Below are 24,782 nucleotides of genomic sequence, written 5' to 3' on the forward strand. Positions count from 1 at the left end.
ACCTTCCACACCACCTTTACACTTCCACTCTGGAACAAAGTTGTCAAATCTCAATAGTTCATTTCAGTTTCATCTATATGTAACTTTCTTAGGTATTTCTAAGGCTATGTCTACACTTTTGTCGGTCAGGGGCGTGAAAAATCAAAACAAAACACCCACTCCAACCGACAAAAGTTTCACCGGCAAAAGGACCAGTGTGGACATCGCTATGTCAGTGGGAGACACTCTCCTGCCAACATAACTACCGTCGCTCATTGGGGTGGTTTAATTATGCGGTCATGAGAGAGCTGCCAGCATAGAGCAGCTACACGGGAGACCTTGCAGCAGTACAGCTGTGTCGCTGTAAGGTCCATAGTGTAGACATAGCCTAAGTCACTAATGTCTTGGTGTAGATTCTGATATCCTTACTTATACTGAAGTCAACGGGAATATTCATGGAGTAAGGTACTACCCAACATGGGTAAGGGTATCAGAATATTGCCCTTTGTATTTGAATGCCAATACCAGTGCTTTCAGTTTAGTTTTGAGCCATTTAGACACACAGGAGTTGCTCAAAATGTAAGACTGTAGCTACAGTCCACTTATACTACCTTTATATGTATGGGAATTATTCTGTAAACGCCTCAAATATCTAATTATTTCCAGTCTTGAAGTATTTTGTTGAGTTTAATAAATAAAATTTGTTGTTTGAGTCAGCAAACTGCTTTTCCATTTGCACCCTTACATCATAATTACATAAAATGTAAAATATCATATTCCATTTAATTTTACACGTTTGGTTCTCCGTTTTCCAAATTAAGTTCCGATAAAATGTTGTTTTCTTAGTCTTACAACCCTCCTTCTAGCATAAATTACAATTATTGAAAGAAATTAGATAATTTACTATATATGAATTTTTTCCTCTTTTTTTCCTTCATGAAATTAGTTAATAAAAATGAAGTATTTTTAAATGAAAATTTCATTTCTATGGCTCCCGCACCCAAAGACCCCCAACACCTCACAAAAAGACATACTTAAAACAAATCTGAATAAACACCTTCAGATCACAGAGGGAAACCGAGGAAATCCCACTGACCTCCACCAAAGCATACAAGCTCAATCTATCCCCAAATAAATATATGAGATAAAATACACCTCTAAATTCCAACTTAAAGAGAGACATGTTGACTCTGAATGATGCTACAGATTTATGTAGTTTGGTATACCTTGAGGATTTTTTGTTATTACCAAGATCTGCTATTTCTGACCTGGAGTGCCGTAGGCTATCTTTTTTGTTCTTTGCCGTGCACAAGGTGCATTCACAGCCAACAGCATGAGGTTTGGGTAGAGATATATCCTGTTTTAACAGCATAGTAAGGATTTCATAGTTGTTACGATGAGCAGCTAGAATGACAGGTGCTACATCCATAGTTGTTGAGTACTCTGGGTTCTGAATACGCTCCATAAGTTTCTAAAATAACATTTAGACAAGTTTTAGATTATCACATGCAACTTTATTAAAATGTTTATCTATAAGTTATAATTAACATGATTGATCAACATGGGCCCAAGTCAAGTTCTGATTAAAATATTCCCCCCACCAATAATCTTGATTTCACAAATTTGTAAGCTATCTAAATATTGGAAATTGCCTGCCTTCCAAAGATACAATTACACTATTGTCTCATTTCAGTTCTCAGAGGACAAATATACACATTAATTATAGTCAGCAAAAAGGACAAGGGTTAAAAAGCCATGAAGACTGAACCCTCTCATCACCAGAAAAACTGTCCCTCAGTTAGGGTTCAAGAACATTAGCAGAGCTGTATGGAAAGACTATTCAGCTGCTCCTCACATTGCACCTGTTCTGAGGATAAAGAAAGAACTTTTAGTCTCTAGGGCAATAATTTTTGGTGCCTTTCACCAATACAAAATTCATATGAGCAATGAAGAATAAACATTTAATTTCTGCAACCTGCATTACTTGGACAGACCTCGATGTGGGGAAAAAATGCTGCGGTTTCCCTTGGTAAAGGAGTTCTCTCTATATGTTCCATTACTTCTCTGATAAAATTCTATATGTCCATACTCAGGTCTTTTTTTTTTTTTTTAATTAATTTACTTTAAAATGGGAGCTCACCCCTTCTATAATGTAACTCCCACTTAAAGGAAAGTTTACTTTCTCTATTTCCTCAACATATTGTGAGAAACATGTGATAATGACTTTAGCAAAATAAGAGTCCTTCAGAACTTCGGGGAATCCTGGCTGCGAAGGAGGAAATAATTTATAATTCGTAACAAAAGCAGGTGGTCAGTATCACACTTTTTTTTTTGTTCATGAGTTGGAGAAGATAATGTTCATGCTCCATTCACTCATGACTTTGCTTCATTCCGCAATCTGAGAGTCAGTCATCCCTAACACAAAATAAAATATGCAATTCATAACCTACCCACAGGCAATCTCCCTTGAATTCTGCTTTGTACTGTACCAACAGGGAATGCTCGGAGCTACATAAATTGTAAGGAATACTACATTGAAAGGAAACAGTGTTAAGGTTAAATGAGATCCACTTACGTATTCATGAGCTATTTGCACAAAAAATTTCAACCATTTTGTAGCTCTGAGAGAGATAGCCTGGTACAATACATAAGAACTCCAACTGTTTTCTTTTAAGGGCCCTATTTCATTGTGTCTCTTCCTTTTTTATTTCCTCTTGGAAGAAAACTTAAAAGATTAAAAACATTTTCCACACGTGTAGTATGTGTCCTCATGGAACTGTCAGAATGAGAATCTTGTTATGAGGAAAGAAAATTGTTTAAAGTTGCCCATAGAAAAATAGAATTCAGTATTTTTTTTTAAATTTTTAAGTAAATTTTTTTTCGAGTGATTTTTTTTTGCCCATTCCAGTATTCAGGTGCAGAGAAGCTATACACAACTGATTTGTAATGTGCACGTGTACACATGCATACTCACCTCACTCACTCCTGCAGCATTACAGACATGCTTACTCATTACAAGGTTTTTCCACTCAGTAAAACTTTTTTAAAGCACCTTGATATTTAGTGATTGTAAGGAAGGATCTCAAATTATTAGTTTTTAAATGAAGGTAGAAATTTCAGGTGAATCTTAAATTCAGTGAAGTTTTACCCCAAATATACTGGGTTTTTTCAGTCAGACCTGCCAATAATTTGTACTACAAAAAGGATTTACAAGCATCTTTTTTTTTTACTTTTCATGTGTGTAATATGATAGTTAACACTAACTTTAAATTAATAGTGTAAATATACTATTCAAATCAAGATCCTCATATGAAGATCTGCATCTGTAACAGGACTGAATTTAGACCTTAGTCTTCAGTTAATTTTTTACAGCCTCTTAGCCTTAGAGGATTTTTTTTTTTTTAAATTTCTGGTGTACCAACTAAAATTAACAAGAATTAATAGTACTAACTACAATAGTTGGTCTTGAGGATCGTTTTGGTCGATGATTAAGTAATATATCAACAGCTCCCACCACTTCTGAGTCAATCGCCACCAAAAGTGCATCTGTAGACTGAAGAGAGAAAATAGGAGGTTAAATCTGAAGCAACAGTAAAATAGACAGTATGCAAAAAAAAAAAAAAAAAAGTAGGATTTTGAAGTTAAACAGCAAATGATGTACTCAAATACATTACAAAGAACTAGAGAGTTTTTTTTTTAAAAAGACTGCCATAAAATGATGAAGATGCAAAAGAAAAATCACTACAATTTTTGGCAGATATAAGAAATATGCAGGAGCAGATTAAATTCATTATAGAATAAAAGTGATCTTAAAAACAGCATAATGGAAGATAGAAAACTAATACAAACAAGCTTCTCCCGCATTACTATTCTCCAGGGACAAACCTGCAATCCTTGTTAATCTAAGCAAAGACACTGTTTGTAGTTTGAAGTCTGTACTAAATCCCCAGGAGTGTCTCCTACTAAAACAATGCATAATCTGCAGCATTAATCAACATTATCCATCCACTCTACCACATATAGGGTGAAGATTCAAAATCTTTGGGTCATTCTATGAGTTAACATGGTGCTAGTGACAGTTTTGTTCCACTGCAAGAGTGACCAACAATGATCTGAAAAGGAAAGCGATCCCCCTCAACAAACTTCACTCCTAGGTCCTGGATTGAAGGAGTTGAAACAAGATATAATTTAAAGAAATGTGACAGAAGGACCAATGTTGAGGACTATTTAAAATGCTTATGTTGTATCCTGTCTGAATGAGGGAAAAAGACACAAACCATTCAAGAAGGATCAAGGAAGAGTCTCTGGCTCCTTGCTGTTTTAGCAACACAAAATATAATTCCTGCCTGGAATATCTCTATTTGGCTTGGTACAATTGTAGATGATGTCAGAGAACCACACAATCAAGAATAAAGAAAAGGAGTACTTGTGGCACCTTATAGACTAACAAATTTATTAGAGCATAAGCCTTTGTGAGCTACAGCTCACTTCATCGGATGCATACAGTGGAAATATAGTGGGGAGATTTTATATACACATAGAACAGGAGACAATGGGTGTTACCATACAGACTGTAACAAGAGTGATCAGGAAAGGTGAGCTATTACCAGCAGGAGAGCGGAGCGGGGACCTTTTGCAGTGATAATCAAGGTGAGCCATTTCCAGCAGCTGATAAGAACAGTGGGGGGGGATAAACAAGCGGAAATAGTTTTACTTTGTGTAATGACACATCCACTCCCAGTCTTTAGTCAAGCCTAATTTAATGGTGTCCAGTTTGCAAATTAATTCCAATTCAGCAGTCTCTCATTGGAGTCTGTTTTTGAAGTTTTTTTGTTGAAGAATTGCCACTTTTAGGTCTGTAATCGAGTGACCAAGAGACTGAAGTGCTCTCCGACTGGTTTTTGAATGTTATAATTCTTGACGTCTGATTTAAGAATAAATAGACACAAATCAGACGTCAAGAATTATAACATTCAAAAACCAGTCAATCTCTTTGGTCACTCGATTACAGACCTAAAAGTGGCAATTCTTCAGCAAAAAAACTTCAAAAACAGACTCCAAAGAGAGACTGCTGAATTGGAATTAATTTGCAAACTGGATACAATTAACTTAGGCTTGACTAAAGACTGGGAGTGGATGGGTCATTACACAAAGTAAAACTATTTCCCCATATTTATTTCCCTGCCCGCCCCCCTCCCCCCGACTGTTCCTCAGACATTCTTGTCAACTGCTGGAAATGGCCCACCTTGATTATCACTACAAAAGGTTTTATTCCCCTCCCCGCCCCCCGCTCTCCTGCTGGTAACAGCTCACCTTACCTGATCACTCTCATTACAGTGTGTATGGTAACACCCATTGTCTCATGTTCTCTGTGTATATAAAAGCTCCCCACTATATTTCCACTGTATGCATCCGATGAAGTGAGCTGTAGCTCACAAAAGCTTATGCTCTAATACATTTGTTAGTCTCTAAGGTGCCACAAGTACTCCTTTTCTTTTTGCGGATACAGACTAACACGGCTGCTACTCTGAAACAATCAACAATGAAGCTGTACAGGGTTGTACACTGATCCTTAACTATTCTGTTGCTTTGTAACTCTTCCCCCAGTCTCCACCATTTTTCAGCTTTACTGCTGATCAATCACAAATTTTAATAGTGATCATCTTTAGTTAAGCCAATCTTCCAAAAGTCCATTATCCTGCATGGAGCAAATAATTTTATTTTGAAAGTGGGAGTAAAATATCAGTTTCTGTACATTACCATCATGGTAAAGGCGAGAGGGTAGGTTCTGTCTGGGCTGGTAACTTTTCATGAGGCTTCTGCAAGGCTAAGTTAAACCACCTTTTATTTTTCACTTTACATTGTTCTTTGTAAACTTAACATTTCTGTTTAAAAACGGGGAAAGTTAGAATAGAAACTTGTCCCCTCTTAGCAACAGAGGAAGCAGCATCTTATCAAGGAAAGCTTGGTGAGCAGCACATGCTTCCACTGCTTGAAAGACACTGGAGAAAGCAGGCTTGGAGGGAGAGCTAGCCATCATCACAATCACCTGAACAACTTGGGAGCAAAGCAGAATTGAGGAATGGCAAGAGATTCAGACAGAAAGCTTGTAAGTCAAAACTAAAAATTCACAGGTAGATGCACTTTCATCATTCCACTGAATTAAAATCCCTGAAGTCAGAGATCTATGTTGAACCTTATTCTAACCGCAGTGTGGAAAAGAAGCAACATTCTGCAATTCTGAAATGAAACAGGAAAAAAAATTGTGCTACTTCTTATATCGTAATTAACTTTTAACATCATGTAAAATATAATTATTTAACAATACACTGTACCTGAACTACCAAAGTGTATGCTTACTTTAGACTAGAGCTAAGATACTTGAAAAGAATATTTAATGTTCTAACTTCAATCTTCACCCATCCTAAAAGTTGTTATTATCTAGTGGCGAAGTGATATTTGCATTCTGAATATTTTAAGAATTTACAATTCCATTGCAGAATATTAAAAAGTAGTCAGTAATTTGTTTGGGGAACAATGTGTGCACTTGCTCTGCAGCGCAAATAACCAAATTATTTCCAGAGCTCTACTGAAATCACTGAAGATGGTGATGCACTAACATAAAAATAAACAAATTTGCCATCTTTATTTAAGCTCCACTAGAAACATGACATAGGCATGGAGGAGGAAAATATTCAGTGTTTACCAACTGAAAAAGGACAAAATTGATAACATTTTTTTGCAGGTTCTGAAAAGACAACAAAAAACAACAAGGACAATAACGAGTGTGTAGTGGTGCTGTACCTGACAGCCATAATCCAAAAGAAGCTGTAGTATGTCCAAGTTTTCATTTTCAATGGTAATGGTTATAGCATTTCTCCCAAGCACATCCACACAATTTATGTTCATGTCACCTGAGCTGTTCTGCTCCAAGAGTTTCTTAACCATGTAATAGTCACCTAAACAAGCAACATATGAATATGTCTTAGTATTTTGGATTCATTTTTACTGGTATATATTCTGAAAATTAAATAAAACATAATACTTTTATCAATTAGAATAAAATGCAAAGCATATACTCATGGTAAAATTTAAGATGACTTTAAATATGAAATAATCTACCAGTAATCCATGACATCTGACCAAAAATATTTAACATATAAGACTGCTAAGCAGCCAAACTAGAAACGGGTTATTTACATTAGATGTGAAATTAAACAACACAGTTAAGTCACTCTTCCTCACTCCTTATAAATCCCAACTCAGGAAAGCACTTAAGCACATGCTTAGATTTATTTTTATTCAGGAAAGTATTTAAGCTTCTGCTTATGTCCCACCAGTACAAACTCACGTGTAAGTGCTTTTCAATGATCAGGGCAATGACTCCTATGTACTGTATGAGACCAAAGAGGAACCAAGTTAGAGTCCCTGTCTTTTTCAACGCTATTATTTAAATGACTCTTTTCTAATTTGACTCTTTTTGTCAGTGTTACAAGTTTTTAATTATAAAAAGGGGGACACGAGCATTATGATGCAGCATTATTGAACCCACTCACCCCTGATTCACACAGGAGGAAGAAACCAGAGAGAAGTAATACAGAACTTCCCCTGGGGCTCAGCGATCCATTTTATGGGACAGGAAGCACATTATTATGTGCAGGGGCCTCCACAGGGTGCAACACACAGGAAAGTATGGTCCCTGCCTGGAACAGATTACAAGACATAAGAAGTCTCCCGCTTTCCCTCCTTTCTACTTTTATTGCCTTTTATGTCCTTTATATTCCCCTGTGTGTGAAAGTTCATATGATGGATAGTTGTCTCCTCTGCCTGCTAACTTCCGCTGTGGTGTCCGGGCTTCTTTCATTATGTTCTAACGTAAACATTCAATAACAATTTAATGGGCAAAAAAAAATGTTTCCGGCTAGAGAGGCGCTTTGTGCAGCCTGCGCTGCGAGGAGACCTTTGACCACAGCCCTAACCTATTTACACCTGAAACCCCACTGGGAGAAAAGGGACTGCGGGGCCTGAGCCTAGCGGGCAGAGGCCGGCTGCCCAGCACCGCGCACCCTGCCGGCGGGCAGAGACCGGCTGCAGGCCAGCTCCGGCCCTCGCCCCCAAAGCAGATGCCCCAGGGGAGGGGCGGCGTCCCGCCCCCGTGTCACACGAGCCCGACCCCGACAGCGGCCCCAGGGCGAGGGGCGGGCTGCGGCCGCACCTTTGTCGCAGGCCAGCAGGAAGAGCTTCTCGTCCAGGGTGGTCTCCTCCTTCACCTGCCTCACGTCCTTCAGCGCCAGCAGCTTGTTGGGGGAGGCCGAGGCGGACGGGTCCGAGCTCTGGTACAGGGCGGCCATGGTGCCGGCTCCGCCAGGCCCATCGGGGTGCGGGGGGCCCGGACCAGCCCGCCCCGGGGTTCCCCACGCAGCGGGCCGCCCGGCAGCCGCCTCGCACCCGGACAGCTGGGCCGTAAACCCGACACTGTCAACACCGTGCAGGGCGGGGAGCGACCTCTCGCTCCGCTCGCTGCGCAGGCGCGGGGGAGAGCCACGGGCCCCCGAGGAGCTGGGCCTGGCTGGAGGACGCGGGCGGGGCCCAGGACTCAGGGAGGCCAGACTCCGATGCCTCTGGCTGTGGCAGGTGCTTGGCTCCTTCCCTCTCTGGATGCTTCTCCCCCTCAGGGGCGCTGTCCGCTCGGGGAGCCTGCCCCCGCCTCCCGGGCAGGTGCATTAACTGACACCCGCCCTGGCAGTTCGCCTAAGTTTCCCCTCCTCGCCCCCCCATTCCTCATCTCGCTGTTCCTCCTGGGCCCCTTTTCTCCCCCTTGTTCCCGGGGGTGTCCCTTGCTCTAAGTTTCAGAGTAGCAGCCGTGTTAGTCTGTATCTGCAAAAAGAACAGGAGGACTTGTGGCACCTTAGAGACTAACAAATTTATTTGAGCATAAGCTTTCCTGAGCTACAGCTCGCTTCATTGGATGCATGCAGTGAAAATACAGTGGGGAGATTTTATATACAGCGAGAACATGAAACAATGGGTGTTACCATACACACTGTAACCAGAGTGATCAGGTAAGGTGAGTTATTACCAGCAGGAGAGGGGAAAAAAACCTTTTGTAGTGATATTCAAGGTGGGCCTTGATTTTCAGCACTTGACAAGAATGTCTGAGGGGGGGGCGGGAAGGGGGGAATAAACATGGGGAAATAGTTTTACTTTGTAATGACACAGCCACTCCCAGTCTTTACTCAGGCCTAAGTTAATTGTGTCCAGTTTGCAAATTAATTCCAATTCAGCAGTCTCTCTTTGGAGTCTGTTTTTGAAGTTTTTTTGTTGAAGAATTGCCACTTTTAGGTCTGTAATCGAGTGACTAGAGAGATTGAAGCGTTCTCCGACTGGTTTTTGAATGTTATAATTCTTGACGTCTGATTTGTGTCCATTTATTCTTTTACATAGAGACTGTCCAGTTTGGCCAATGTACACACGTTCTTGTCAACTGCTGGAAATGGCCCACCTTGATTATCGCTACAAAAGGTTTTTTTTTTCCTCTCCTGCTGGTAATAGCTCACCTTACCTGATCACTCTCGTTACAGTGTGTATGGTAACACCCATTGTTTCATGTTCTCTGTGTATATAAAATCTCCCCACTGTATTTTCCACTGCATGCATCCGATGACGTGAGCTGTAGCTCACAAAAGCTTATGCTCAAATAAATTTGTTAGTCTCTAAGGTGCCACAAGTACTCCTTTTCTCCTTGCTCTAGGGCAAGTGGTGCAGGTTTTATCCAGCCTGGGAGATGGCCTTGTGCTGGGGTAGCTAAATACCTCCCATGCTAAGAAGGTGATGGTGTTAGTATCACTATCTCACCATTTTATCATGAATCTTATGTGGTGATTTTCTTGACCCTGCCACCTCCCCCCAGGAAGTCATGTGATTTCATGAGACTCTCAGCTTTCATTTAAAAAACCAGTATATTTCTAGTCCTCATGGTTGTGGAGAAAACATGAGACATGAGTCCTAAAAATACTCCAAAAAAGACCTTAAAAATCTGGGGGTTTTTTAATGCACACCCTGTCTGTGGTGCAAGATCGCCTTCCTCCCTTTGATCATCTATCTGAGAGAATTCCTCTGGGCTGCCTCCGCAGATCCCTTTGAGGAGCAGCGGGTGCTGTCCGGGGTTCTCTGCTGACTCTGGAGCACCCATGGAAAAAAATTAGTTGGTGCTTACCACCCACTGGCAGCCAGCTCCCCACCAGCACCTCCCATCTGCCAGTGGCCCTGCCGATCAGCTCCTCCCTCTTCCCCACCCCCCGATCAGCTGTTCCCACGTGGGGAGCGGAGAGGGAGGAGGTGGAACTGGGTGGGAAGAGGCTGGGGTGGGGTAGGGTGGGGAGGGGGATTGGGAGAAGGAGTGGTGCCTGGGGCAGAACGGGGGTGGGAAGAAGCAGGGTGGGAGTTTGGGGAAAGAGGCCTGGGGTGGAGCGAGGCTCAAGCACCTCCAGGGCCTGGAGGAAGCCAGTGCCTGTGCTGCACGGTGTCCCCCTCAGGTTCCCTTCTTCTGGCCCTGTGACCTCACTCCGGTTCCTATTTTCTTGTTAATTGTCCTCCAGAATCATTTGAGCCCCAGGTTCAGTCGCTCCTCCCCTTAGACTACAGGAGCTCCCGGATATCAATAGGTTGTTGTCCTTAGAAAGCATGCTCACAACCATAGGCGCCGACTCCAGAGGCTGGAGCACCCACGGGGAAAAATTGGTGGGTGCAGCCAAGTTCCCTTCTCTGCCCCCCCTCACCTCACCTCCACCTCCTCCCCTGAGCGTGCCACGTCCCCGCTTCTCCGCCTAACTCCCAGTGCTTGCTGCTTCAAAACAGCTGTTTCGCAGCGTAAGAAGCTCCGGGAGGGAGGGGGAGGAGTGGGAATGCGGTGCGCTCAGGGGAAGAAGGGGGGGGGGTGGGCATTTGGGGAAGGGGTTGGAATAGGGACGGGGAAGGGGTGGAGTTGGGGCAGGGACTTTGGGGAAGGGGTTGGAATGGGGGCTGGGCTGGGGACAAAGGGGGGTCCAGCACCCACTGGTGCCAGCAGAAGTCAGCACCTATGCTCACAACAATCAGTAACTCAGGACACCTGGGAGTGAGAGATGCAGGACTGTCATTTTTTTTCTAGTGTGACAGTATAGCAAGAGTTTATAACAGACAGTGGGGCATATAGAGCAACCCATTGTCAGAGAAGCCAGGTCAGAATAATATTTTTATCATTTTGGAGCTGTGTACCTCAGGAAGAAGGACAATGGTATTGTAGAGCATTAGTTCCTGTAGTATGGAGGTTGGGCAAAAAAGTCTTAGATTGAATCTATCTCAAATAAAGACTTCCAGCCATGAACTAACTTGTCTCCAGAACCAGGCTAAGTGCATCAAATTTTGTGTCAGAAGATTCAGTTCCCTGGCCATGGGTTGGATGTCTTCTAATGCAACTGAGAATAGAAAGAATAATATTGGCAAATATTAACAGCTTTATTATGGACCAGGTAGGCATTGCCCCTATTAACCACCAAGCAAAGAAAGGCTCTGTATGTCATCACTAATCCTCTGAGCTGTTCAGTATCACCTTATATAATATCATCTAGTTCAAGGTGTCCTCTTTGTGTCAGTATGCTGTGTCAGATATTAGATTATTAATATTTAGTCTAATCCGGTTTGTTCATTGTTCTTGTATCTTGTTGCTTTTATTGTTTTCATTTTTTGGGAGATAATGTGTCTGCTTTTACTTTTTTATTTTTATCCACAATTACTAGGTATTTAGTTGAGTATTCTGTCTTATTTGGCTGCTTTTAAAATAATTATATTAAATATTGAATTACCATAAGTGTTTGGCTAAAATTTATAGGTACAGACACAGGAATACAAATGTTCATTTCCAAAATCATAATCAAATAACTATTAGTCTTTCTCCATGCAGAAAATACTGCAACATGTTGCTTTTTGTATGTTTCCAGGAAGAATTTCTTGCAATCAAGCACCCTTTCTAAGACATTGATCTTTTATGACAGAAAAATAGATATACATGTGTTCATTTAAAATAAATTCCAAAAGAAAATGCAGTACATATAAGCTGAGTCCCCAAACTGGACTGGCCAGCTCTCTTTATTGCTTTCTGATACAACAGTTTATGAAAGTTCAGATATTTACTCCAGCTGCAAGGGTTAATATAGACACATATCTTCCAGTAATGTCCATGGTACACATTTGCCGTACTATTTAGTGTTATTCTTTACTTTGATGAAAGTTTGTTGTTTTGTAAAAAAACTATCTGGTATATTTAGGTGTTTACTCCCATATGAAAGATTCAACAACATAACACTAAATTCTAGACAATATGGTGATCACAGGTCCAAACTAGCTCCAATAAAGTCAGTGGCAAGACTCTCATTGACTTCAGCAGGAATTGGATCAGACCTTCAGAGAATAAGGCAATGATGCTGATCTTTGTTCAGTTTGGGGAAAATATAATAGTGTTTGAATGGACTTTCACACAGCTATGACTACATGTAAACAACACCCACAAAAATCAAAATTTATTTTCACAGCAGATCCTGAAACAACATTTTAAAAGCTGCTGATTCCTTTCAAACTATGAAAAGAGTATGAACTAGGCTTGATTTACAAGATTTTTTAAAAAGCAATACAAGAATGTAACCTTAATTTGGTAATGAACATATTACCATAAATAATTCATGTAATATGTAATTGTTTGAATGAAACCTTCAATAATATAAACAAGTTATTAAAATGTAATTAATGAATATATATCAATACTTGTGCATACGAATTTATCTCTGGTTTTATATCCATTAAACTTCAGAATCTTGTAAACTGTGAGGCATTTATCATGTTTAACATGGCAGAAACTTTTATTAAATGTCTAAATTATTTTATTTTGTTCAGTCCTCTTCCCATCAAGCATGCAAACACTGTCATAACCATTTTTGGCTTCACTTCTACTAGATCATCTGGCAGTGCATAAATACGAGCACCAATCTTTCGAGCAACTGAAATGGCATATCTTGAAAAAACAAGAGAGAAAATAATATTATTTTACTAGTATCCATTCCCTATGTTTTGAGACATACCATAACTATTAACACATTTTAATAAAAAGGTAAAAAATACGCATCCAATCAATATTTCAATGTTGGGGAAATGAATGTAATATACTGAATGAAAATAAGTATTAACAGTTGCACTTAGACATTTATTTTGCTTGAAGTATTAACAGTTGTGCTGGAACATTTATTTTGCTTGAATCTACTGGAGCATTTATTTTTCTTAACTATTAGGGGCTATGTCAGACAATTAATATAACAACTTCAGTGGAGTTGCCAGTTTACAGCAACAGTGAATTTGGCGTGGTATTTTTAATATGCTAGAAAAAATGTCGAGAAATTTTACCATTTAAAATGTAATTTATCCATATCTAAAAAACAAATGTAGGTAAATATTATTCTCTTTTGATGTATCAATAATTCCAAGGCTTCATTTCTGTGCAAGAAAACATAAAATATGATTTAAACGCTTACTTAGCATTATTCAGTTTGTCTTGTTCAGAAAGATCTTCTCTCTTGACCATTTCTTGACAAATTGCTTTTGGTGCAATGGCATCTATTAAATCTAGTACAGGTAAACTAGTGCTAATAGATTTGTCCTAAAAGAAAGAGTTAAAGAATTAATTAATATTAATCAATAGGTTTTCTTTAATTCTCCTAGTAGTATTTTTACAATGCAAACTAAAAATCTGTGGAAACCAAATATTTTTTTAAAGATAGCATCATAGTTTATTCTTCTACTTTATTTTCTCTTTTTACTCCTTAAAGGCCCCATCCTGCTTTCCTTGCCTGTGGAAAACTTACGGTGAAGTCAGCAGGAGTTTTCAAAGATCAGCTTAATAATCCATGTAGTTTCTCGCTTTCAGAACTGGTACTGCTAAACAAATATGAACCGTTTGCTTCATTTAGTGACACCAGTATTGTTATTAACAGCAGTGACTGATCTTTTAGATTATAAGATCTTCAAGACAGCCACGGTTTTAATTTTTATGTATTGGGCACATTGCTGATGCTAAAAAATCTAAATTTCTTTTTCCTAGTTAATAACCCTTATTTAGTTCATTACAGAATTGGCCACAAGCGATGTCTTTGGTGTGAGCTTTGAGGTAGAAATTGACCTGGGGTAAGTGACTGGTCTCTTGGGACTTAAAGCAAACTGAACCTTTTGTGATCTTTGCTGTATAGCAACCAACTAAGTTCAGCTTGCCTAGGTGGCAAGATAGACTGGAATACCCAAGAGGACTGTCTGTGACTCTATGGTAAGACTGTTATAGTGCTTCAGGAGTTCACATTTGTTACTGGGTTGGTGAAATCTAATTACAGAACATATAACCCGTTTGGGCTCTCTGCACAGCTTTCTTGATAGTCTGTTCTGAGGCTGGCACTCATGATCGTGAACCACTCCAGACAGCATGACAAAGGCAAAGGTGGCCTCAGGGCTGCTCTAATTTGTGCCTGACTGCCAGCATCCTGAAAGACAGTTCTGGCAGCTAGGGGTTGATAAAGCTTAATGGCACTCAAGCCACGCCCTCACGTTTATGTCATCTGGTCATTCCTTACACAGGGAACAGCCACAGTTGACCAGGTGAGCTAGCTTTATGGCCCTGTGATGGGATCTTGATCCCACACCACGCCATGAAGGGATCAAAACTGGCTTAGAAGGGGCTACCTGACAGGATGGGCTACACCTGGGTGAGCTGTGGGGGAGGGGGGTGAGAGAGATGCAATCCTAACTGAATCTGAAGCCCAACAGGGCTTGTATAAAACCAGTGAGAGAAGAGCAGAAGAGGGTTGGAAGAGCGTCAGCTATCACTCTCAGGGTTGAGAGAAAGGAGTAGGAGGAAACCTAGGGAAAACAGCAGCAAAGGTGACACCACATGGATCTTAGCTGCTGATTGTAGGGTCCTGAGGCTGGAACCCAGGGTAGAGGGTGGGCCTGGGTTCCCCTACCAGCCACTGGCGGAGTGGCATGGACAGGGCAGTGGACTGTGAAGATCTGCCAGAGGCAGTTTGTTCAGAGAGACATAGATATCCCATGAGGCAGGGACTAGCCAAGCCATGAAGAGGAAGCGCTGCAGCTCGTGAGGCATAAAAGAGGCTGCAGAGTGAGAAATTGGGACAAAGTGCTGAGAAACCTCAAGTGGTGAGCTAATCCCCAGATACACCACAAGATGGTGCCACTGCAGTGAGTGGAGCAGACACTGTGACAGGCCCCTGGTGCTCCCCCTGAGGGGGAAGAGTTGGTCCCCAATCTTTTCTTCAAAGGTGTAACTTTCAACTTCATGTTATATTTTTCTATTCATGTCATGCAGTTATATAATGGAAAAATCAGGGTCAAACCTTACTGAGCCCCTACACACTTGCCGAGTTCAACCTTTCCTGTGCAGCTTTCAAGTCTTTTGTTTCTCTCCGGAAACAATCATCTTATGCTGTAGTATGACTCCCCACCTACAACCGTGCATTGTCCACTCATTAAATATTAATGCCATATAGAGGAGTTAACGCTAGTCAAAGCAACAGTAACATCTGCACCAATTTGCTGTGGACTTTAGTCCCCCATCACCAGGGGATCGTGCCACATCAAGGCATTGTTCCTCACCAGCTAGCAGTGCCCCATTACAATGTTGCTGTCGAGATGCGGAAAGCAGCATAGCTGTTGTCTCTGTCTGTCTAGCCCTCCCTGCCCAAACATACACCTCACGTGCCGTAGTTTTCTTCCCTCCATTTATATAAGAAGAGAGAACACCATTCCCCATACTGCTGTTTTACCTCTTGCCCTACTTTTCAGAGTTCTCTCCTGTTTCCAAGATAATAAGCTATTTTTTCCTATGTATAAATAAATGACCAAACTTTGAAAGGAGTCCTAAGCAATCCAAGTACTGTTAAAGCTTCTTTTAAAAAATCAGAAAGTTATTGCCTGAATAACATTTCAGTGTACGTGAGTATTTTCATGTTTTCCCCTTTCTCCTAATGGAACTATTTCCTGCTGCCAGTTTATGGCCTAGTCTGTCTAATTCTAGAATTCAGATAGAAACAAAATTCTCAAAGTTCTAAGATGTGCTTCCTTTTAACCTTAAAATACCAGGTGCCTCTGCTGCATTTGCTTCCTTCCAACTGTTACAGCAGATGAGCAGCCTAGTGCAAGATGAGTCAAGAGATCAATCAGTCGGAGGTGCCAAAGTGGGGAAGCAGTTGTCTCCATTCCCTAAGAGGCTCATCATATAATCCAAGTGATGTGCCTGCCCTCACCAACCAGATTAACCTAAGGTTTCCAGTTCACTCCAATTCTCATAGTGCCACCAGAATCTGTGCATTTAATCATAGCACTTCATTAGTTTGAGGAGATTAAGCTGATGTGTGTCTCCCCAAATTCAGAGGTCAAAAAAATCTCTGTAATTCTAATTACTTGGGCGGTTGCCAATCCAGCATGGTTCTACTTTAATGGTCTATAATGAATTTCAGTGACCTATGACCCTCTCTATTCTACACATGCATGCTGTTTGGTTTTGTTGGAAACCCAAGACTGAAGAAAAATTCAAATAATAAATGTCTAATTATTCTTACTGATGCATGTGTATATAGAACAGTCAGTATTTTTTTTAAGTGGAGGGGGAAAAATATGTCAAGTAATATCTCCCTAGATCTAAAATGAGACACTGAAAAAATACTTTTCAGTAATTTTTATGACTTACCATTGTCAGACCAATCAATTTTTAACAAGAGTTTATTAATGAAGATAATGGGCCAGATTCTCTTCTCATTTACACCTGATTTATACCAGTGTTATTACTGATTTACACTGGTTTAAATGAGAGGACACTCAAGCTCACAGAGCAGGAACTGATGTCAAGGACTGGATAAATAATCTTCCCTAATGAAAATTGGACATTTTGTTGAGCAAAATCCTTGCATAACTGTGTTGCACAACATAGTGAGTTCTAAAATATTTAAATAGCTTGGCTCTTCATCTCCTACCGTGGCCAGCATAGATGCCTAATTGTTTTAAAGCGTGCATTGAAGTTACATGCTTACTGTGGGGTTACACTGGTGTGCAAGTGTGGTTATCAATCTATCATTTCAAAAGAGAGAGAGAGATAAAGACACTCTTGAGTGATTGGGCAGATGTGTATTAAATGCAGAAGGATAAACTTTTTCTATCAATTTTCTCCTTTTCCATTTGGCAAATATATTTCCCCTGTGTTTTTACAAAGTACAAGCTGACATTGATCTGTTTTGTTAGGTCTGCTGTGCATTCGTAGAGGTGTCAACAAATTGGTGACTACCGTTTGTGGTTAACTTGTGCTCCCTCTGCTGGTTCTGCTACAGCACAGGAGAAAATAGTTTCAAAAGGCTGAAATATTTCAAAAGTGCTGAGAAATTATTTCAAAACAAGATGCGTTTTCAAAATTGTACTCTATATTTGTATCCATAAGTTTCAGGGTGCCCAAACCTCCATACCTGCACAGGCAAATCAGGGAAGTGTCTAGTTAGCCACACTGGCACATGGAAAATTATTGACAAATTAAAAGCCCCTTTGAAAATAATTTGGCTTTATAATCTTACATAAGCAGTGACTATCATTTGATTTTGCTTTTCATTTCTTATCACAAGAGTTGTGGAACATTTTTGAAGATAGAATCCAAAAGACATTCTTTTATCAGATTATGCCAATTGAAGGTAGAGCCAATGTTGAACCTAAATTATATGGCACGGTCCCTTTAAAAATCCCATATCTGATACATTTACTTATCTTCTGTCCTGATGTAGACTCTTGATTACCTTGAAGCTGGTAATTGAGGTTTTCTTGTTTGCATTTGCAAGAGTTTGATTCACCCATTTAATAATAATTTCATCATTTACTTTTTCCCCCTCTCCAAGGTCTGATAGTACATTCAGAGTATACCTATAACCAAAAGAAAACAGTGTTTGACTCTAAAAATGAAATAAAGAACGATTCTCTGTTCCTAATATTATGCAGTAAAAGATAGTAAAATATTTCTTCAGAAGAGGCCTATGTACAAACCATTCACCTTTACATCTTATTTTACACTGTAAGCTATTTTTGTAACCTATTTTTCTACTTCAAAAATATTTTGTTAGCTGTCACGAGCATATAATTATATTCCAGATATCATACTATCCACCATCAGATTTTCAACATACATTTTATTTTACCATATCATAACAGACTTCATTTGGTGAAATTAAATGGTATATCAACTTGACTTCTAATCACTTTAAAAAGTGAAATAAAAGTCATGTAAATACACTGCCCCTGAATCTCTATGCCAATTTTTGTGGCTTAGAATCACATTTTTCTTTTATAAAAAAAAATTGAAATTATTATACAAGACTATTGTACAATTTCCTGCTAGATCTACTAGGAGGACTTTGATTTCACAAACATAGATCTCAGTCTTGCTTTGGGATCCACCAGAGTGAATCACTGCTCCATACAATAAGGGGAATTGGGAGTAAAGTGAAATAAATAATCTACTTTATAGCATTAATGCTGTCCAATGATGGTGTTTGTCATAGGCAGCGGATTCCTCTGGGCCTGGGAGGTGCTCACCCCGGCCCTGCCTCTTCCTGCCTCCACCCCATCCCCATCCCACCTCTTCCCTCTCCACCCCAGGCCCTGCCCCCCACCCTGCCTCTTCCTGCCCTGCCCCACCCCACCTCTTCCCGCCCAGTTTCACCCCCTCCTGCATGCTGCGAAACAGCTGATTGCGGAGGGTAGGAGGCACTGGGAGGGAGGGGAGGCGCTGATCGGTGGGGCAGCAGGCGGGTGGCAGGCGCTGGGGGGGGCGGGAGCTGCTGCCAGTGAGTGCTAAGCACCCACTAATTTTTTTCTGTGGGTGCTCCAGCCCTAGAACACCCATGGAGTTGGCACCTATGGTGTTTGTTTTGGTTTGGTGGGTTTTTTTTAAACTATGACTTTTTAAATTCTTGTCATTATTTCTTAGTCCATAAACCAGTTCTTCAACAATGGTGCATTGTGAAAATTCTGAATTTCAAATATGTAATGTCGGGATTTTTCCAGATTTCCATTACCAGCCAATACATACAATTGCACAAGAAAAAACATTCAGAAATAACTGTTTAAGAAGAAGTAGGATCATCTTAAGGAGAGATATCCAAGAGAACTTTGATCTAATGGAGAATTTTCATTTTGTTCCAACAATTGGTATGGCACCCTGGCACCCCCTTATTCACCGTTGTCAGATAATTAGGATATGTTTTGCACAAAGTATGCTTTGTGAGGTATAATTCTAAAAGTCTTGATCTGCTAGACATTAATATCTCATTGGACTGTATGTGCTATCATCGTATGTGAAGTTATGAAGTTTGGCTTTGTATGTGTTACTGAAACATATTGTGAGGTTGAAAACACCCACAAGCAGCCTTTCAGATACAACATTAAAAAGGCCAAACCATGTTAATGACTTCTTAACACACAAGCACAAGAATTACCCCAGAACTGAATAGAAACCTCTCAGAGATAACACTACACAATGGGAACTGTTTGACCCATGTCACAGCAGAAGAGCTTTCCAGCAAGTGAGAAGAAGATATAAAAGGGGGAAATGACATCATGATGGTACCTCACTCTCCCTACAACACCACACCTGGAAACACCTGAGGAACAAAGACTGAACGGGGGGAAGTGATGGTCCCAAGCTAGAGGGATTTCTAGACTGTGTATGAAAACCTGAGAAACCCAAGCTGCAAAGCAAAGGCAGCTTGTGCCTTAAGAATCTGACAGCCTGTTTATCACTCAGGGTGAGAATGTGCTAATTCATATCCTACCTATCTAGTATGTTAAGCTCAGTTTGCGTTTTTGTTTATTTACTAGGTAATCTGCTTTGATCTGTTTGCTATCACTTATAATCACTTAAAATCTGTCTTTTCGTAGTTAATAAATTTATTTTATGTTTTAATCCAAACCAGTGTGCATTTGACTAAGATGTCTGGGGAAAATCTCAGCTTGGTTACCACAAGTGTGCATGGTCCTCTTCACATTGAGGGAGAGGCGGACTGGGTATTAAACCCATATATTAGCCAGATTTGACCAGGGCAGGACAGTCCTGCTCTGGGGTCGTAGGCTGGAAGGCTGGTGGTTAGAAAGCCTGAATGTAACTGCAGCTGGGTGAATCCCTACCTGTGTGAATGCTGGTGAAAGTGAAAACTTGGAGGGCTTTGCAGCTCGTCACAGCAGCGCAGTGTGAGAGAGAGCCCAGGCTGGTGGGTCAGAGGGCTCAGTGGTACCTCAGTTCCAGGTGGCACCCCTGGGGGAACCTGTCACAGTTGGTTCACTATTTATTGTACACTCAGTATTTTTGCAGTTTTACACAATTCCATAATATGGGACAAATCTTTGGGTGGTATAAACTGCCATAGCTCCATCAACTTCTATTTAAATAAGTACAATGAAAGGACTGTTGGCAGTGTTGCTCCCTTATTTCTATGTGTTGATGATATTTTCAGAAAGCCAATACATAAGTACTTTATGGGACAGAGGAAATTTTGGACCTGACATCATTGATGGTGGTTCTTAATTTACAAAAGACCAAGATTTTTCTGTTGAATTGAAATAATTAAAAATGTTAAGAATATAAACAAGCTGTATTACTACTTTTGATTTCAAAATCAAGATAATTACTTCAACAAGAATTTGAACTGAAATTATTTAGATTCTGCTTTAATCCGCAAAATTATTATTTTAATTTTGGTGTTAGTGAAATAGGTCTTGATTTTATTTTATACAGTACAAAAGGCTAGGTTTCAGTCTTAAACAGGGGGAGGACTACTGTCCCTCTTTAATACTTCCAGTAGCATTAATTCATACAGAGCACAGTATCAATGAGTATTTCACTGCAGCATACTGTATATTTCTATAATTTCTAGGCCCAGATATTTCAGTCTTCACCGCAGACAGGGAAATTTAGCCCTTAGATTATGAAAAAAAATTGCAGACAGGATGCAAAAAACTGACTAACTTGTCATGGTTTTGTATGGATACCATTATGCTCTGCATGCATATAACAATTGCAAAAACTCCTCACCTTCTCATCAGCTGCCACACCAATGCCAGCGTCAGAGTTGCATTGCCATCATTTAGGTCCTGTCCAGCAATACCAACCAGGGAGAATTTGGCCTTTGTCTTCCCAATTTCCACTGCATAATTACAATTCTCAATCTAAAAATGAAATGTTTAAAGTTTATAGATATGAAAAGTATTAATATCACATATAGGCTTAATAATATTTTGAGCAATCTTGTCCCAGTGTTACCCATGCTGAGACTGGGGACCAGGTAAGGTCCGTTAACTCTTTCAGAACTACTTTTAAGTCATTATACTGCTGCACCATTTTTGAAGATCAAAATACAAATATATAATTTGTGACAATCTTATTCCCAGCTGAATGAATGAAAACCATGGGTGCTGGAACTAGGGGTGCAGGGGGTGCTGCAGCACCCCATGGCTTGAAGGGGTTTCCATTGTATATAGGGTTTACACTTTGGTTCAATGGCTCTCAGCACCCCCACTATAAAAATTGTTCCAGCACCCCGATGAACATTACAGTTGCATTCTCTGTCTGACAGAGCTGAGCACATGGAGTCAAAGTGACACCTGGTGTAAGCCGCTGCATCTCCACTGAAGTCAATGAAGTTGCACTTGCATACATCAAGGCTGAGTTTGGATCATAGAGAAAATAAGGAAAAGACAGACCCAGGCTTAGGAACTTGAAAGCGTTATGGAATTCATTGTAAAATGTAAGATCCTAATGATAGGTGCTGAGATTCTAAAATATAAAAGAAATGCTTCCGTTATAAATGAATCTAAGTGAATGTATCCTGTGTTGTAATCTAAAACTGCCAATGTACATGTAAAAAAGGAGTTCTCATTTCACCATACTCCAATCATAATGGTCTTTTCTGCCTTAAAAATCTATGAACCTGAATCCTAAACAATCAGAGTGAGTCTTTTTTATATTTAACATACAAGATCTTTACAGAATTGTTTAAATAACAGCTAATCAATACACTTGTCTCCATTTTTGGCATTGCCATAATCATATAACTGACCAAAAAACTTAGATTTTGCAAGGTCTGTACAAACTCAAACAGCCTGATGTAAAATTGCACTGTGAGGGAACATCCCACACATTAACCCACTCTTCAAATATCTAGGTCCTGATTTTTTACTTTTCACAAGGATTCTAATGTGAACAAATATTAGTTTCTGAAGTTACTCAAGTGTACCACACTGAGCAGAACTCATACAGCATAGACTAGCATTAATAAATTAAATGAATTTTCCCAGCTTCTCATACGACCAAAAAGTGGTGTGTGTAAAAACCAACAAGATACATATAGCAAAAATACTCCTTTTTCCTTGGGAAAATACCCTGTGGTACTTTTAAGCAGGATTGTCTCAGTAAAACTGAAACATATGGCCAACTTAACTAAGAGCTAACAGTCCAGGGACACAAGCTCACACAATTCAAGATGATACAATACAATGCACTAGTAGCTGTCCATTATAACTGGAATGCACCACAGAATATTTACTGACTTTTTTCATGTTACCACCAAGTGCAGGATACGGAGGTTTGTTAACATGGTTCCATTCTACTGGCACACGAATCATTTCGTACAGCTGGAAGATCACTAAAGCATCAGCAAGGTCACTAAATCAAAGCAGCAGAAAAATAATTGAGAGTGCTTTTTAAGTATATTAACAAGAATATGAGACCCCTGAAAATGAACAGATGAGAGAGTGCAAAAAAGAAATTCCACTCACATAAATAACAAAACAAAACCCTGCACCAGTCTTTGAACAGCTTTCTCCACATTTAAACCTTTCATTGGTTGATCCCTCCCATAAGTTAAATTAATTTCACAGTTTTGTTATTCTCACAACTCTCACTGAATAGGCAGGACCACTGACTGTCCCTAGATATTGAATTTATAGCTGGTGTAGGAAAGCAACCACTAATAGTTAAGGTTGCCAAACAGTTGCCATTAAAATCCTCCATTTTGAGTTGTTCAGACCTTTCTGAAACATTCAAGGCTGAAATTCTCCATGCTTGGTTTCTGTCCATAGGTGAACATAATGAGAAAGATGAAGCCAAAACAGTGTCTCAGTCTTTGAGTAAGAAGAGAGTTAAGAAAACTATTATTTTCCCAATTATAAGTAGCATTCCTATTTTTTTAAACAGACCTACATTTGGAAATTAGTCATTAGTTGTAGGTGTTGTCCATTTTAAAACAATCTATACTATAGACAACCTCACTTTATATGAGTTATAAAACAAAATGGGCCAATGAATCCTAGCAGCATGAACACATGGAATCAGGTTTTACCAACAACATTTAAACATATACACATCATTGTTGCTCCCTATATTACATTTTCAAATTGCTTGGATATGATCTAACTGCCTGCGCAGCACAACTTCAAAAATGATGAGAAATGTCAGAAAAGTAAGTGGATTTAAGTTTTTTAATCCCCTATGTATTTGAAGATTTCCTGAGTTCCTATAACAAAAGTTCCTATAACTCATTTAAGCTAGTAATAGAATAAACATTAAAATGTTCGCTATAGTTAGTCTCTGTGAGACATAGCAGAGGGAGGAAATCCTTGTCAGTGTTAAGTATACCTTCCAAGATTTGGTTCTTTTAGGTGAATGTGAAGGTTTAGCAAATCAGCTTAGATGCAACAGAGTATGAAAAAGCATAAGCAGCTCTTAACTATTTGAAGGAAGCCAGCAATACCTTTTCTAGTTAGCTTGCAGATATTACTGTGAAATGAGTGGAGGTTAGCCCCGTGAGCCTACCATGATCACACCAACTGCAACTCCTCCTAGTCTACTATGTCAGTATCTATATTTTCCCAGTTAGTTCAGAAAGGATCTTAATTGCCTACATCACTTACTGAAACAATGAATAATAATATTTTGCACTTTCTAGTTTGTTTCATCCAAGGATCTCAGAAGTCTTTTATAAACCTTAAATCTCACCAAAATCCCTTGAGATAGTTTAAATATTATTATATCCTTTTTACAGATGAATAAATGGAGGCACACAAAGTGTTTGTATATGGTAGGCTTTTTTGCCCAGGACTTCCTCCTGGAGCTACTACCTATACAGATTCACTGGAGGTAACAGTAATAGAAGATCGGAGGTGCTGGAAACAACAACTCTTTTAATCATCATGTCATAGTATAGTCATCCACCCCACAACAGCTGCTTATGCTATGGGACCAGAGAAAAGTGTCAGAGTTGGATGTAAATTTCCTGACATAGCTGACATTCACTTTTATCATTTAATAGTTAACACTAATTTTCATAACATGTTTTGCTTGTTGCACAAACAGAAATACCTTTGTATAGTATGAAACCCTTTTATCTCGGAACAATTAACACTTACCTTGTCTTAATTCCTGATATTCCATATCAGGTTCTAGGTAACACCTAAACCAAATGTTTTAGACTAGCCAGTGCCCTACTTGCAAAACTCACTGCAATAGGCTCAGTACTTGATTTTTGCTTTTTAAAAAAATATTAAGTAATGCTGTTTTCTATTATTTATAGTTCTGTTGGAAATGCAGCTTCACTTTCTGGATATTGTGTTTGTGGGGTTTTCCAGTGAGACATAAATATCTATTTAATTGCATCTAAAAGAGCTAATGACTAAATCAATAACTAAAT

At 39.7% G+C, this 24,782-nt stretch overlaps 2 protein-coding genes across 3 annotated transcripts in view; both read right to left on the bottom strand.

Moving 5' to 3' along the window:
* Positions 1-8,473, bottom strand: part of TRPC1 (transient receptor potential cation channel subfamily C member 1) — a 47,528-nt gene extending 39,055 nt beyond the window's left edge. Inside the window, exons 1-4 of the mRNA XM_074963833.1 lie at positions 8,195-8,473; positions 6,784-6,938; positions 3,431-3,532; positions 1,248-1,450 (exon numbers count right to left, since the gene is read on the bottom strand). Coding sequence (XP_074819934.1) covers positions 1,248-1,450; positions 3,431-3,532; positions 6,784-6,938; positions 8,195-8,330 — 596 coding nt within the window. The 5' untranslated portion in view covers positions 8,331-8,473. The remainder of the gene's footprint in view (positions 1-1,247; positions 1,451-3,430; positions 3,533-6,783; positions 6,939-8,194) is intronic.
* A 3,603-nt stretch (positions 8,474-12,076) lies between these two features.
* The window catches only part of PLS1 (plastin 1), an 85,395-nt gene continuing 72,689 nt past the window's right edge, over positions 12,077-24,782 (bottom strand). For both annotated transcript variants that reach the window (XM_074963834.1, XM_074963835.1), the window contains exons 12-16: positions 22,645-22,759; positions 21,131-21,264; positions 17,844-17,967; positions 13,539-13,663; positions 12,077-13,024 (exon numbers count right to left, since the gene is read on the bottom strand). In XM_074963834.1, the coding sequence (XP_074819935.1) occupies positions 12,889-13,024; positions 13,539-13,663; positions 17,844-17,967; positions 21,131-21,264; positions 22,645-22,759 (634 nt within the window). In that variant the 3' untranslated portion in view covers positions 12,077-12,888. The remainder of the gene's footprint in view (positions 13,025-13,538; positions 13,664-17,843; positions 17,968-21,130; positions 21,265-22,644; positions 22,760-24,782) is intronic.

Source organism: Natator depressus, chromosome 9 (genome assembly GCF_965152275.1).
Source record: "Natator depressus isolate rNatDep1 chromosome 9, rNatDep2.hap1, whole genome shotgun sequence".
Taxonomy (NCBI): domain Eukaryota; kingdom Metazoa; phylum Chordata; order Testudines; family Cheloniidae; genus Natator; species Natator depressus.